Here is a 16,990-nt window from a genome sequence, read left to right as displayed (position 1 = left end):
TCTATGTAGTTACTCAAATTTGGGTGCAACTCTGCTAGATAGGGGTTTGTGGCTGAGATTGCATTCTGTAAAGCTAGCCTGAATTTCAAAGGCCACAATATTATATCTGTGGTGTACACTGTCCTACCTGGGAATGATCTAGGTTTTTTTTGTTTTTTGTTTTTGTTTTGAAGGAAGCCCCAGCTAGTGAATAAATAAGACTGACTTTATTTAAATTCTAGTCAAGAGTTTTTCATAATTTCATGATATGTAACATACAAAGTCCATGTTCCAGTTGGCCTGGTGTCACATAGACAATTATATTTTCAATACTCTACAAAAGAAACCCAGCCATTTAGTTTGACAAGTGAAGATAACATAGTAGGACCAACATGGAAGCAAAACCTTTCTCTTGAGCTTGTAATCTAGAATCCTTATAGTTACATAGTTTCAAAGAATCTGAATTAGGACATCCAAGTAGTATAAACAGGATATAGCAAATAAACCCTTCATGACAACTACTGTGTATCCTTAACTCATCTCAAAAATTACTCTTATGTCATTTTGCAGTTGATAATTTCAAGGCTTTTAGCTGAATTAATAGAACCAGATGGATATGCTGCTCATGGCCATTGTCACGGAGATCAATAAAATTAATGAAAACATCCCTCATAAATCAAAGGTTGAAAACCAGGAAGATGATTATGTGTTATTTCCAAAAATCATTAGTAATGCTTTGCCTTGGCACTTCATTTGCCAAAAAGAAGGGAGGGGGAGGGATTAAAGATCAATAAGATGCAATTCTGGATCTTTTAGAAGATACAGTTATGGATAGAGCTATCAGTTGAGTGAACCAGCAGGTACTAGAATAGGCCTATTACCTACTCCCCTTAGGAATAACAATGCCCCTTTGTAGAAGTGATTTCCACTTCACAGGCCAGAAAACAGGCTCAAAGAAGTTCAGTGACTTGTTCTTGCTGAACTGCACAAAGCCTGGTGAAATGCTTATCTAGGTCTCAATTGCCTGCTATTTCCACTGTACCTTGCTGGCTCCTGAAATGTTTCTTATTTGGCAACAAAAATAACAAGCTATAGGAGATTCTAAAAGAAATAGCTACAAATTGGGAGCACAAAAGTAAATTTACTCTGCTTTTGGATTCTAGGAAGCTTCATAGAGAACTAACAATGATTTGGCTCTTACCAGATGACTGGACTGTGCAGGAGATAAGGAAGACAGATAAGGAAAAGCAGGTGGGAAGTTCTAGAGGTGTCAACTGGTATGACAAGTGTAACAGGAAGTGGTAGGAAATTATAAAACTGGAAGTCAGGGCAATTTTATGTGAAGGACTTTGTCTTGGTCTAGGGAAAGTCATCAAAGTTCATTAGAAAAGTCCAACTATGTTCAGATGGGTGAGTTAGAAAGGCAACCTGCAAATAACGATAATAAAGGGTAGAGGCTCTGCGTAAGAAGCTCTCATCAAAAGATGAGGGAAACTGACCAAAGAAACAGACAACCTGGTGAGTGAACTGCAGACTGATAAAGGAAAAAGGAGTCTTTCCTGTATGCTAGCTGCTGTGATCAGTCTGACACAACCTATCGCGTTAAAATCATAGAGCAGGTCTAGAGGAGTGATATTTTCATAATTACAGTTACACAGAGGGAAAACAATTTGCATCAAAGGTTCAATAACAATGGGGAAATTGTAGACTACTGAAACCCAGGCAGTTTGATTGCAAAACCTTTGATTTTAACTATTGCATCATATAACTTTTTGGATGAATTCAAGATTTTCATTAGATAAGACAGGGAATGGAGAAAGATGTAAAAAAAAAAAAAGGCTGGGGGTTGGGGAGAGAATTACTGAGATTGATTTTTTCCACTTTGAATCTGAATTAGGACATCCAAGTAGTGATATGGAATAGATATATGTGAATGGTGGGAACACGAAAAAAAAATTTATAAAAGGGAATCACTAAGCTGCCCCCACATGCTTTCACTTAAAAAAAAAAAAAAAGCCATTTGCCTGTGGCCCTGCCTGGCTTAAGTTTACAGGACATGTTACATTCTCAGCAAATGACTTCCTATCTGCAGGAGATATGCAGGCCTAACATGCCCAAACACTAATGTTAAGAATACAAGTTTCTCTGATGTGGCAGGAGGGATGGGGGAAGAATTTTGTGACCCTTACACTGTCCACATTCCCAAACTCAGGAAGATAAGGATAATTACCCCATCCATAAAATCTGTAAGAACAGGCCCAATTAGAATGGGTCAGCACTGACCAACGTGACCTAGAGTTGTCATGTCAGTGGGGGCTTGAAAATCTGATGTCATCCTGCTGTCAGTCAAAAGTCAAGAGGTGAATCTGGGCAGAACTCTCTGAAACTTTCCTGAGACCCTTAATAAAACTGAAGGAAAAAAAGCACACTGGTGTTCTTCTCTCTGAGAGGACCCTCTGGGTTCTTGAGAGTTTCCCCTTTACCTTTCCTATCTCCTCTAACACACTCTGAGTGACATGTCTGAAATCTTTCTGACTTGATCTCAAGAATCAGAGTTTGAAAGGGGTCCTTTATGCTACCTCAGCTGCTCCAGCCTTGTAACAGCTGTAGCTAGTTTCCTAAATGAGAAGACAGATAAAAGGTAAGTCAAGATAAAGAAGTATATATTGCTATATAGTCGCTGCTTGACACTGAACAATCACATAAGCTTGCTCAGTGGGGAGAGGTAAATAAAAGCAGAACATTGACAAGAATGAATGCTATAAAGACCACACTCCTTGAAAACAAATAAACACACATTCAATCTCCAAAAACACAAATCCCATAAACTCAAGTAGTCTTTATTTTCGATTATGCCTTTCTGACTTTGTGCTCTAGTGTGAGATTTATTTACCTGGTTTCCCCAAATCATTGACTGACTGGTGTGTGAAGAATTGTCTTTCCAAAAGAATAGCTTCAGAAAACTCTGAGTTTTTCTAGAAAGTAAACATATTTGTCAAATTGGACTTTAATCATTCATGTTTTAAAATTATTGAGTAAATATGTCTTCCATATAGAAAAAAAATGATATTGTTGAAATTAGAAGCAAAATAGTCTGCTTCTTCCAAACTTTTCCCCCAACTCCTCCTGGTCCTCTTCTCCCACCATCTTGCTGCAAACTGCCTTCACCATCTGTGGTGAAGAGAGACTCCCAGATGACAAGAGCCTGAGTGAAAGAAATATGTCACTAGATGATGCATACTGTAGTGGTTTCACTGAGGACACCAGTGACACCACTTCATTTCTGTCATTCAAACTGCAATCTCTGGGAAACAGGAAAGCAGTCTCATACATAGTATAGGTATTCAAGTGAGGCATGGGTTAGAAGCATCATTTCCTAACTTCCAAATAGCAGGAAGAATGTCTCCAATAACTATCCAGCATTTACAGAAACTCAGTTCAGGAGGACAGAGCAATTTGAAGCATGAATGGTTAAATGATATTCTTCACCAATTTTTCTCCTTAAGATGCATCTTGCATGGGAGATATTGCCATCTGTGAATCTGGCAAGGCAAACAGGGGTATTGAGAAAAAACTTTCTTACACAACCTCAAAGTTATCTCACTAATTATCTGTGTCAAATTATCTCACAAAGTAAATCTGAGCTGGTCCAAGAGAAGAATTAAAAGAGCAGTTCAAAGGTATCTGGTGATTCTAATGTACTTTATAAAACTATTTACATTTCTAGTTTTGGTCATGGCGAGGTCTATTGGCACAAACAGCACAGCCACAAAGTATTCTTTCGCTTTTAATAACTCATCTTATATATTTTGTATATATTTATACTTCTTCTTATCTTCATTTCCTCAACAAAAGGGGAAATAAAAATATTGATCTATAAAATAAGCAGATGATAACACAATGCCAAAAATAGCTTATGTTAAGTGCAAGGGGTGAAGCTTGAAAGCAAGCTAAATTGCAACACATATCGATTTAACATTTATAGAGGAGACTTAACAATAAAATAATTCTTGAGATATGCTTCTTATTTTTAGTTTAGTTTTTAAAAACTACTCTATATACACATATCCAGTTGAACACTTGACAGTAGCATGATGGGGCATGATATAACTTTGGTACACATTGCAGATATGGGTAATTAATGACTGTAAATGATATTCCTTCACCAGTGAGATCTCTGTACAGCCAGGTGACCAGCCACCTGATCCCATATTGTTTCCCACCAGAATCCCCAGAGTTCTTTCAAGAGCCATCAGAGGCAGCAGAGAAAGCAGGCTCACTGGATCCATATCGTGTTTCCTCTCTCGGTTCTCCTGGGTTCCACTGTCAGCTCTCCAAAGGTGGAAAAAAACTGCTCCATTTCCTTCTGTAGCATGTCATTTCTTTTCTCAGCATCTTCTTTTGCACGCTCAGCATTTCGCATTTTGATTTCTATCATTGTGAACTTTTTCCTCTCTTGATCCAGTTCATCGTGGAGACTCATCATTTCTGTTTCCAAAGACAAATTTCGCTGTTCTAAGCTACAGAGGATAGAAAGAGGGAAAAAGAATAAAGCAATTTATTCACTTGAAATGCAAGAGGGATTCAAATGTTCTTACCTCTGTGTCTACAGCGCTTAGGAAATTAGAAGGAGGCCTTTTAAGTCAGTGACACAAGGTTAAACGATCAAAAAGGTTTTATTTTGTGGTCTCATTTTACTATTTGCTAAATGATTTACTGTCATTTCATTTATAATAAGGCCCCAAGGCATCTTCTGGAAGCATTTAGTTGTCATTTAGTAGTGCACGAACAAAATTTGTCCCAAAGAAACCAGAGGATCAGGTCATATAGCACTCACGGGGGAGAAGCAGGAGGCGGTCAAAGAAGGAAGCTTCCCAGACACTAAATGTGAACTTAGTTCACTAAACAGAAGGAGAAAGAGGAGGAAAAACACATTTGTCTTCTGTAAAAGGAAAATTCTGATAACAATAATGTCATGGTTAGATTTAAATCCACTTCTAAGAATGGACTTTTCTGGAGCGTACAGAGTGACATGTTACAAGAGAGTAATCAAAGTAGCCAGCTGACCCTGCCAAGTGAGGTAAAAGTTTAACTTCCATTTTTATTATTTTATTGCATGGGACTTAAATTGCTCCATAAAAGTGCATTCTTAGAAGTGAGCTTAAATCTAACAATGACATTATTGCCGTCACTTAAATAAGCACTGGAGGCTTTGCAAACATGCATCCCATCCAGGCAGCTAGCCTGCCACCACCAGGGTTCATTGCTTTCCAAACTGTTAGTGCATCCTGGGGTACAGGTAAATTACAACTTATAAATTGATAGCTGTATTATTTTGGAGAACTATAGAATTGAAGGTAACTTCTTTAAAAAAAAATATTTTTTTCTCAGTGGCTCAGGAGGCAGAGGCAGGAGGATCACAAGTTCAAAGCCAGCCTCAACAAAAGCAAGGTGCTAAGCATTTTAGTGAGACTCTATCTCTAAATAAAATACAACATAGGGCTGGAGATGTGGCTCAGTGATTGAGTGCCCCTGAGTTCAATCACTGATACTCCCCATTAAATATACATATATTTAAATATATATAAATAAAAATATATAAATAGATAAATAATTTATATTTAAGTGTATATATAAATATATATAGAAAAAATTTTTAGTTGAAGATGGACACAAAACTTTATTTATTTATTTATTTATTTTAATATGATGCTGAGGATCCAACTCAGTGCTTCACATGTGCTAGGCAAGCCACAGCCCCATCCTTAAGGTAACTTCTTTAAGAACAAAAACTATGTTTCTATCCATAACCAATAAGACTTAAGTCACACTTATATATGTAAACACACATGCATATGTACCGACATGCAGAGTTCAAAAGAGGGGTATTAAATACTTTTTTAATGTAAGATGTACCTTGGTAATAGTTGACTTTTTCTTCATTTCCCCTAAAGTCAAATAGGAATCACTCAAGTTTACCTAACTACTGAAATTGAAAAGGTAAATGTATATGTAGCTTGCAAAAATCTGATTATTTTAATAACAATCAAATTAAAATCTCAATTACTTTTCTGTTTTGAAAAAATAAAAACAAACCTAATATGTTCTCTGGGTATTTCATCCAGATAATAAAAACACTTAAAATGAATCTACCTTTGTAAACAACTGGAATTTCAAAATAATAATTTCTCCTCTTTCATATTTGAGGAAACTATTTTAAGCACATGATCACATTTTTTATGTAAGAATCTGGTACTCTGCTGGTTGCCACCCAGAGTTATCATACAATATATTCTCTTTGCTTTCTAAAGTATTTTAGACCTAAAAATGTTGGAAGAAGCTAAAAAAAATACTAAGAAAGTGAACCCTTACAAACAATATGTTGACACATTTGTATATATCAGGTATTTGCATGAAATTCCTAGGACTTTAAAGGAGTCCTGGAAGGAATTGAATACAGAAGGAATCCCTCCCAATACATTATACATAAAAATGCTGAAAAAATACGAGATATTTAAAATGCAGAGTCAGTGTTAAAATAAATAAAAGAGTGCCTCAGTCACCACAACCATGGAAAACTCAAATACTGAATAGTAAGTGGAAGTACACAGGGGTGCTGACCCTGCCTGTATCAGGCCAGGGCTAAGTTTTTCTTTTTTGCACAGGGACAGGAGGCGAGGTCTGAAATAAGAGAGGCAGAAAGATGTGTGTTATTCATGAATGTTTGGGACACAGATTTTCTTGCAAAAAAGGGACTACATAAACTCTGCTCAGGGACCTGTAGAAGTGGCAGAATTGAATCAGCAATTGAGAAAATTAGTAATTCAGAAAAGAGATCCGAGAAAACCAAAATGTCTTAGAGTTGATAAATAGGACAATTTAAATAAGAAACAGAAGTTAACAGAGATGGAAGGTAGATTATGAAAACTCAACATACCTTACTCATAAGGTTCTAGAAAGAAAACAGAAAATGGTAGAGACGGAATAGACAAAAGGTGAATAAAAATATTTAAGAATTGAAAGGGATACAAGTCCACAGATCAAATAATAAAACATATATTTTGAGAGTTAAAGAATGGAAAAGACATTGGGAAGATGGGATAGCAACATTAATATTAGAAAAATGGGCTTTCAGATAGAAAGCATTATTATAATAAAAGACGCCTGTTATTTAATAATAAAAGGATCAATTCAACAGGGAAACAAATCATTCTCAATTTTTATAAGAGAGCCTCAAATTATTCTATATAAAATATCACAGAATTATAAGGAGATTGATAAAACCAAATTAATATTTGGAGAATTTGTGGTAACTTTCTCAGAAATTATAGATTTATCTAATAAGAATTAGGGGAAATATAAACAATTTCAATGATTTGATTAATAGACTTTTATCTATTTGTAATACACAGTATTTCAACCTAATAGTAAGAGGATAATGTTTACTAGATCAAATAGCTGACACCATAAAATTTAATATTTCTGACTATAATATAACATTTTCTCAGAAAATAAAGTTAGAGGGCTGGTATTGTGGCTCAGTGGTGGAATACTCTCCTAGCATGGGCAAAGCTCTGGGTTGTATCCTCAGCACCACATAAAAATGAATAAATAAAATAAAGGTATTGTGTCCAAGTATAACTAAAAAATAATTTAAAAAATTATTAGAAACCAACTGGAGGGGGTCGAGAAGTAATGCCAAACTCAAATATTTAAAAACTAAAAACCATATTACCTCATTGATAATTAAACAAAGTTACATATTATATCTATCATTTCTGTCTGCTTCTATCAGTAAGTCCATCCTCAATACTGTGGGGTGGAGGTAAAAAGAAATTTAAAGAAAAATGCATAACTGTAAACAGGAATAAGTTAACTTCTCCTATTGCCTTGGCTTGGGCATGTAGCACCCCCTGCTTCCTGCAGACCTCTCCGTGGACTGTCATGCGGGTGTGAATGCGGTCATGAAATGGTCCATTGAAATACCACTCTATTGGAAAGTTCTATTATTTTATCAAACTTTCTGAAATGAACCACAGATCTCAGAATGTACATTTATCATCAACAGCCTTAGAAATGAGTGCAAGCATCTCAAGCTTTAGATTGATAACATTGTTTCCTGCTCCCATTAAAAGTTTAAAGAGTTATCCCTTCCCTTGAAAGATAAGCTTTCTAGTGCAAGTTCTACCTTATTACCAAGCATTGGCTGCATTTCAGAATTATGGATTCAGTGATTTCAAAATCCATATTCAGAAGGAAGAGTGACCTTATAATATGATGATCCTGCTTTTTTCTTATTTAAACTTCCTTTCATCCAGCATTATACAGAAAAATGCAAATCATATTGCCATTCAGGGTAGCTTACAAATATATATACTATATGTATATATGTATATATATTATATAATATATAATTTATATATTACATACATGTGTATATACATGTATATAATACATATATATACATGCATATATTATACACATGTGTATATAATATATGTATGTCTATCTGCCCAATGATATAATTTTTCAGTCTCCTAAGTAATATTTTTATCTATATTTACTTTGCCATAACTTTTGAAAGTATGTTATCTTTTGGTCTGATAACTGGTAAATGGATGAGAAACATATTAAGATAAATTAAAGCCATATATATAAATCTGTCCTGCTTCTGTGGCTCCAAAATATGCAGTTACATATGACACCAAGGAACCATGAAAGCAGTGGAAGTAGGATAAATTTTTGAGGATCCTAGTACATCATGCATGAAGAGGTCCCCCAAATCACACAGATTGAACCTAGGAACATTAGGTAGATTAACTTGAGCCTCAGCCCTTCTTTCCCTGACTTGGTAATTCAGTGTTCTTTACCCAACATGACACTGAAAGAACATGAAAGTGATGAGCTTGTAATTTCTGTGACCATGGTAAAAATGCTGGGTGTGGTGATGTTCACATCCAAGGCACAAGGTTTTATTGTGAGTCTTGGGCTCTCAGTGGAGAACCAGATATTTAGGAGCACTGTGAACACAGAACAGGCAGCCAATACCCCTTAGCTGGCCCCCACTACTGCCCTGAGCAAATTACTAAGCAAACTTCTGTTGACCACCTTATGAGAAGATGGAAATTGCTATAAAGCAGTTTTTGCATAACTGCTTCCTTAATCATCTAGCTGAACCCCACATAGGCTACGATTCCTTTGATGGTGTTAGCACAGTCCATGTCACCTCTTCTAAAACCCCACCAAGGATTCCAATCTCAGAGTAAATGTCAAAGACTGAAAATGACCCCACAACACCCTAGGACATCTTACACCTGTGGCCTCTCTGAGCTCATGTCAATCCTTAAAGTCTGAAACCAAGCCTAGCTGACAGAAGATACTTTCCCGGAATTCAGTGATTGAAAGAATGAAAACTAAAGATCTGTTTACTTTATTTTTAGCCCTAATATTTACCTATCTTTTGTTTTTTTTAAACTTAACTTTTCTTTTCTTCAAAGCAGGTTCCTTATTCTCGGTTCATTTCCCCATTCATGGTCCCTCTCCTCCCAGTATTGTAATATATCTCCACATATTTAATAATAACATGTAGAGCACCAATTCTGTGCCAGGGACTTCCTAGGTGCTTCTGAGACAGATATTATTAGTATTTAAAATTCTTCCACTGGGAAACAGGCTCACAGAGATTCAGCTAACTTCCTTAAAGTCCCTCAGCTCACAAATGAGGACTTGATCTCTTTGCCCATTTTTTTAGCCCCTTGTGATTTTTGTCCCACAGCCACAAGCTGTGGCAGTTAGGATCTGCACATTTTCCTCACCTCTTTATCCTGGACTCATACTCTATCTTCTGTTTGGTCATTTCCTGTTTCAGGCTGGAAACTAAACTGTGCAGTGCACTGTGGCTGCTGGTGTTGTTACCAACAAATGTCTCACTGTTGTCACTGCTGCTGGTGGCACGACTACTTCGACCTCCCACGCTCCTCCGGTCACTTTTGCTTTCATAGTCCCCAGGGTGGGAAAGGTCGTCCTGTGGGGGACCATCCAAAACAGGATCCTCAAAATTCCCACCATAAAAGTCTTGCTCTGGACAGGTGGTGGTGGAGGAGCGGCAGGAATTGGAGTTCTCGGGGAGGGAGATTTCACAGGAGGAGGTGGACCAGGTGGCGCTGTCCACACTCTGTTTGTCATCGAGGTTCATCATGGAGAACTGCTGATGGACATTGTCGTAGGTGGAGAGCCGGTTGTGCTGGCCCGACTCTGCGGCTGGCTCCTTCGGCTTGTTGTCCCTCAGGGTCACATAGCCGTTGGGCAGCCAGCTCATGCTTCGACCATTCACGGGGTTCCCCAGTGTGTCGGTGTTCAAAATGCCCATGCGCACTGTTCCGTTCTGCACACTGTGGGTACCCATTTTGGTTCCAGGTCCTTTCAGTGAAGAGGTCCTTCTGGCTTGTAAGCTCCCATTGGGGGTGGTCTGAGTTTTCTCCAGACCCTCTGCATTGCTGCTGCTAAAGGACCCATTGGTGACTATCCCACTGCCCTTATTGAAGGCTGGGTTCTTTTTGACCATGAGAGGGGGACTCCTAGACACATCCAGCTTGTGGATGCTATTCCTGGGGCTGTTGTTTTTGCTGCCTGATAGAGCTGGGGGGGATCCATTGTCCAGGCTGCTTCTCTGGGGAGACTCAGACTTGTCCCAAGAGCACCGCCTGCCAGGGCTGTCCTTGGTGTTATTGTTTTCCTTGTTCTGTAACTGACCCATAGTGGCTTTCTTCTGAGTGTCGTTGTTGTTGTTGCTCACTCCGTCTTGGGGCTTGCTTTGCGGTTCTGTATCTTTGGGGAACAGACGATCGTGCTTGCTAATCATCATTGACATCAGCTGCTGGACCACCACAGTGCCTGGAATGGCATAGAAAAGGAAAGTGGTGTGAGGCAGTTTTGATTTATTTTCTACTTTGAATGCGACTCTTAAAAAAAAAAAAGCATACTTAGGTGAAATTCAAAATTATTATTAGCAGTGCTAATATAGATATATATATATATATAAATAGAAGATAAAATCTCTTGAGCATTTATTCTATGCCAATGTGCTATGCCAAGCACTTTCTTTTTGTAGTTTAGTTGGATTTTAAAACAAATATATGGATATACATTGTTATTATAACTGCATTTAAAAAGATAAATCAAGTGCCTAAGGTCATAAATCTAAGGACCAGATTCTAGGCTTGAACTCAGTTATATTGTTCCAAAGACTGAACCCTTAGTTATTATACAACATATATTACAAGCCTGATTTTTTAATTATGATGACTCTTTCTTAGGAAGAGGCCACTTTGACTACTGGTCTGACAATTGCCTCAAATTATCACTGCATTATGGAAATATCTTTGTTATGGTTTAGATATGAGGTAATCCTCCAAAAGTTCATGTGTGAGTCAAGAAAAAAGGGGGTTAGAAATGAAAGATTGTGTTAATGAGGGTCCTAACATAATCAGTGTGTTAATCCACTGATAAGGACTAACTAGGTGGTAACTGAAGGAGGTGGGTCATTGGGGCCATGTGTTTAGGGTTTATATTTTATCTGTATTGAGCATAGCTTTCTCTCTCTACTTCCTGGTGTGATGTCCTGAGCTACTTTGCTCCACTACACTCTTCTACCATGATGTTCTACCTCACTCCAGGCCCAGAGCAATGGAATTGCCATTTATGGAATGAGATCTCTGAAACCATAAGCCTCCAAATAAACTTTGGTCCTCTAATTGTTTCATCATGTCTTTTGCTCATGGCAGTGAGGAAGTTAACAAAACATCTCTAAATATAAAAATTATCTGTGGTGCATGTATGATTTCTTTCTAAAATAGTAAGATGATGAAGTTCCACATGACTTTTCTCACTATCAAAAGCTTTGGGACATTTTAAGTGACAAATCCAGAATGGTGTAGTGAGGAGCTACAAAATCCTCTTCTCCATAAAAGCACTAGCAAAAAATTTCAGAATCAACTTATTCAGAATTCTGGAAATTAACTAATGGATTGAAGCAATCTGTAGAGTGTTGATTCAAGAAAAGGGGCTGAATCTCTATAAAATCATCAAGCTCTGTGGTGTTTCAACTTGTGCTATCCCCATCCTTTTCTCCCCAGCTTTGCAATAACCTTGAAAACCAATAGTCCATAGTCATAACAAGGACCAAAAGTCTAGCAGTCCAGCAGACACTGCAATGGGTACAGGGAGATTGCAACTCCTTCAAAACTCCATTTCCAGAGAATTGTCATATTTTTACCTCTCTGTTAATTCTCTCTAGAAGTTCCCACTCACAAGGCTTGCTTTTATTTGATCTGATTAGAAGCTTACCCAGGATGAACAGCATTTTTTTCCAGTGACATTAGTAAAAGATAAAGATAGGCATTTATCTTTATCATTGTGGTGCCTGAGGCAATGGATAACAGTAAAGACAAACAATAAGCTAACTGAACTTAAAAGGAAAATCTTGGGGATGAGGTTTTCATAGTGGGTGGGTTTTGAAATGCTGATATATTTTGGGGAACCTAGAAAACCACATGTGCAGTTCAGGTTGTGTGCATACTTAGGAAACCACTGAGAAGGCTGTAAACACTCATCTCTCTCTGAACCTGAGGCTCTGCATAAGCAGGAATTGAAGGCTAAGAAAGTGTTGTCAACTGCCTAGCTGAGTATTGATTTGTCCCAACATAAACACAGAACCCTCTGGTAGAGACAGGGAAACTCATTGACTCCAGGTGTTCAAGGAAATCTCTACCATTAGCTAACAAACCAAGCAGAGACTTTAAAGGCCACACACACAAAAAAATACTAAAACAGACTTTACAGAATTAGTTCAGGAAAGACTAAACAAATGGCAATACATAGCAACATCAACAAACCCTAACAAGAAAAAGAATCCAATATCCAGAATTTTCACATATTAATATTTCCTAATTTTCAACAAAACATTATGAGACATGAAAAGAATTAGGTAAGTATGGCACAAACACAAGTGTCTGTGGAAATCCATCCATTGTATTCATTAAGCAAATGCTTTAAATAAGCTACTCAAAATGTATCCAAACAACTTAAGGAAACCGTGGGAGAGAAAAAAAAAAGTGAAAATAGTGTGTCATCAAATAAAGAATATCAATAAAGAGAAAGTATATGTACAAAGAATTAGATATTCTGGAGCTGAAAAGTACAATAACTAAAATGAAAAAGTGAGTAGGTGGGATCAATAGCACACTTAGAAAGGTAGAAGAAAGAATCAGCATACCTGAAAATAGGCCAATTGAGGTTATGCAGTCTGAGAAATAATAGAAAAATAAATAAAAATGAAAGAAGCCTCAGGAATCAATGGGGAACCATCCAACATACCAGCATAACATCTCAGAAGGAGAGGTGAGAGAAATGAACTGAAAGACTATTTCAAGAACTAGTGGCTGGAAACTTTCCAATTTGATGAAAAACATGGAAGGAGCCCTTCAAATTCAAAGCAAAGGTAAATACAAAGAGATTAATACCTCTACACATGATAGTTAAATTACTATAGGCCAAATAGAAAGAGAATCTTAAAAGCATCAAGAGAGAAGTGACTCATATACAAGAGACCCTCACTAAGAAAAACAACTGATATATCATCCAGAACCATGGCAGCGAGAAGACAATGTAAATGAATTTTCAAAATTTCAAATATGAAGGAGAAGTGAAAAAAATTCTAAGATAACTGTTTTAGTTAGCGTTTTTGCTGCTATGACTAAAAGACCCGACCAGAACAACTGTAGAGGAGAAGTTTATTTAAGGGCTCACGGTTTCAGAAATCTGGGTCCATGTTTAGCCAGTTCTATCCCCCAGGGGCTCCAGGTAAGGCTGAACATCATGGTAGGAGCCTATGGCAGAGGGAAGTGGCTCACATGATGATCAGAAAGGAGATATAAAACATATGCCCCATAGCCACGCCCCTAATGAACTACTTCCTCCAGCCAAGCCCCACTTGCCTCCAGTTACCACCCAGTTAATCCTATCAGGGATGATTTCACTGATTAGATTAAGGCTCTGACCCAATCATTTCTCCTCCGAATGTTCTTGCATTATCTCACATGTGAGCTTTTGGCGGATACCTCACATCCAAACCATTGCAATAACAAAAACAGAGAATCTGTCATTAGCAATCTTGTTCTATGAGAACTATAAAAGTGCCAGAAATTTTTAATTAAAAAGAAAGCCTTCAATAAAGAAAAAAAAACCTTCTATTAGATGAAAAGTCCATGGTTCTCTTTTATCCTCATAGTTTTACTCTTTACTGTAGAATATGAATTAAAAATTGATGTTGTTATGGTTTAGATACTAGGTGTCATAAAAAGCTAATGTGTGAGACAATGCAAGAAAATTTAGAGGTGAGATGATTGGGTTATGAGAGTCTAATTTGGTGCATTAATCCCGTGATAGGGACTAACTGGGTGGTGACTGAAGGTAGGTAGGGTGGGGCTGGAGGAGGTGGGTTGTGCCTTTGGAGTATATATTTTGTCCCTGTGGGCAGAGTAGTTTCTCCTTCCCTACTTCCTTGTGGCCATGTCCTAAGCCACTTTCCTCCACCACACTCTTCCACCATGATGATGTACTGCCACACCTTGGACCTGGAGCAATGGAGTCAGCTCTGTATTGACTGAGATCTCTGAAACCATGAGACCTGGGTAGACTCTTCCTCCTCTAAAATTGTTCTTGTTGGATCTTTTGGTCACAGTGACAAAAAAAATACTCAGAGGTTTTAGGTATAGACAAAGCAATAACTAAGAGAATAGTGGATAGAAAAGTTGATCTTTTATTGACAGCATTAATTCAAACTATTAATTGATTTATCATCTATAATCTCAAAATATATATTCACATAGTCCTCTTTAATTTATAAGCAGGGTTTTTTGCTCCCTATACCTGGCTGTGACAAGTAGGCTTCTAGGCTAGTTTCCCAAGTTAGGGTCCCCAATCCTCTAAGGACCTTACTCTGCATTAATTTTAGTACAGTAAAGCAGTATGAACTCTCACACACATATCACTCATCCTGTGGCTTGAACTCTATCAAGTTTGTGTGTTCATATAATGTTGATAATAGGTCCTAAGAGTATATGGTGAATCAATACAGAAGGGCAACTTGAGCTTTCGTTAGTAAATGTAGTTTTTACATAAAAGACTTGCAACGGGAGGTTTGGTGAAGAACATGATGAAAAGGGCTTTTGACAATGTGGTTTCCAGCTGCTAACTGAGGCTGTCAGAGCTGCAGTCTGGCCCGGGGCGAGGCTGCTCTTTAATTTAAAGCAACACCTCAGCAAAATAACAAGATAATTCAAACTCAAATTTGGATTAGAAGAAAATATGTTACAGCCCTCTCTATCCTGTACACTCTTTCTAAGATCATTCAAAACCCGATATATTTACAAAGAGTATTTGCCATGTGTCACACCTACTGCTAGACCAGTGTTGTTTGAATTTTAATGTCCATACAAACCTGGAGATCTTGTTAAATTGGAGATTCTATTCCAGGAGTTATTGGGTGGGATTTTGTCTTTCTAATAGGCTTCCAGATGACAGCAGCAATAACAGGCCACTTAAATTAGAATCACCTGGGAGCTTTGCAATTCCAAGACCCCCCTATAGACCTGTGAATCAGAATTGGCATTTTAACATTATCCCTGGGTGATTCCTCAGAGTTTTAGAGACACTGTGGAAGGTGGGAATGTTTCACATATAACTTTTAATTTAACTTTCTCAAAAGTTTGTGAGATAGGACTTAACTTTTTTTTTTTTCTGATCAGAAAATCGAGATTCTGAAAGTTAAGCTGCTTACTCAAGGCACAGATAGATAAGTAACCAAAATTACTTGGACTTTTTATTCCAAATTATCCATTTGTCCTCCTATATTCCAGTTGCTAGAATTTCAAACTCTAATAGTAATAAGTAAACTTGGGGTAGTTCTAAATAGGAAACTAAATAAAAGACAAAAATTTTATTATTACAGAGTTATAAGAGAAAAAGAGTGAATGAATTTAATTGTTTCATGTATATATTTTTCTTCCTTAAGTAACCTTTGAATTTTTCATGTGTTCAATGCAGTGAATCTGTTGAAAAGATCATAGAGCAGTGGAAATGGCTGTCAACACTGTTGTCACAAAAGACATTGTATTCCAGATGTTATTTTACTATTTCCCATAAGAGGGATGCACTTTTAAGGGTTTGCAGACTCCATTACATATGACTACCTAGTATTTTGAGGACATAAACCTTTTCCCATTACTGGGATATCAACATTTGAAGCATCATTGCTTTCCATCACAGCTGTGGACTCGTGTGAGGCATTTTATTAATTAAAGAAAAGAACTGTTGTTCTGAAAGTCTCCATGATTGTGAACAGCCATAAAAAAGCATATCGGCCACTATTGTAAAATGAGTGTCTGGGGCCCACATATGTAGACTGTCTTTCTTATATGTTGGGAGGTTTTGTTTTTATCTAGTCTCTGGGATAATAAATGGCAATAGTCACCTGCCATGGGACTTTCTTTGAATTTTATAGCCATTTAGGACCAACAGTCTTCGTAGTAATGGTGTGTGTATGTCACTACATGCACCATCTTTTTTTTTCCTTTTTTATTTCTTCCTCTTTTTTCCCCTTAGTATGCTAATGAGAAGCAATAAGACCAAATAATGTGGTCAGAATGATTATAATCACCAGCTGATTCTACAGGGTCCAAGCAGATTCTGGAATTCCACTGTGCTACACAATCCAGCAATCCCTCCAGTTCATATCATTTTACACAGGTTGAATTTCAGTACTGCACTATAGTCACTTTTCTTCATAAGCATTAGTTAAGATTCAGTTTTCCTTGAAAGATATTAGGTGCTACACTGTGTGTACGCACGCATATGCTCATGCACGCATGTGTGTATAATGGGCAGCATTCTATGCAGTATAGCTTCATTTTGTATTTTTGCAAGAAATAACCCATACATGTGTCATTTGACA

The 16,990-nt window shown here is 37.3% G+C and overlaps 1 protein-coding gene across 7 annotated transcripts in view; it reads right to left on the bottom strand.

Moving 5' to 3' along the window:
- Nucleotides 1–277: 277 nt before the first annotated feature.
- Arhgap24 (Rho GTPase activating protein 24) overlaps nucleotides 278–16,990 on the bottom strand; it is a 721,844-nt gene continuing 705,131 nt past the window's right edge. For 4 of the 7 annotated variants that reach the window (XM_077803276.1, XM_077803273.1, XM_077803274.1 and 1 more), the window contains exons 7-8: nucleotides 9,795–10,872; nucleotides 279–4,499 (exon numbers count right to left, since the gene is read on the bottom strand). In XM_077803276.1, coding sequence (XP_077659402.1) covers nucleotides 4,256–4,499; nucleotides 9,795–10,872 — 1,322 coding nt within the window. In that variant the 3' untranslated portion in view covers nucleotides 279–4,255. Of the gene's footprint in view, nucleotides 4,500–9,794; nucleotides 10,873–16,990 lie in introns of all 7 variants that reach the window. The other 3 variants (XM_077803271.1, XM_077803270.1, XM_077803272.1) reach the window with 1 other exon arrangement.

This window comes from Urocitellus parryii, chromosome 10, assembly GCF_045843805.1.
Source record: "Urocitellus parryii isolate mUroPar1 chromosome 10, mUroPar1.hap1, whole genome shotgun sequence".
Lineage (NCBI taxonomy): Eukaryota > Metazoa > Chordata > Mammalia > Rodentia > Sciuridae > Urocitellus > Urocitellus parryii.
The sequence above is the reverse complement of the archived record's forward strand: the minus strand, read 5'-3'. Positions and strand labels throughout refer to the sequence as shown.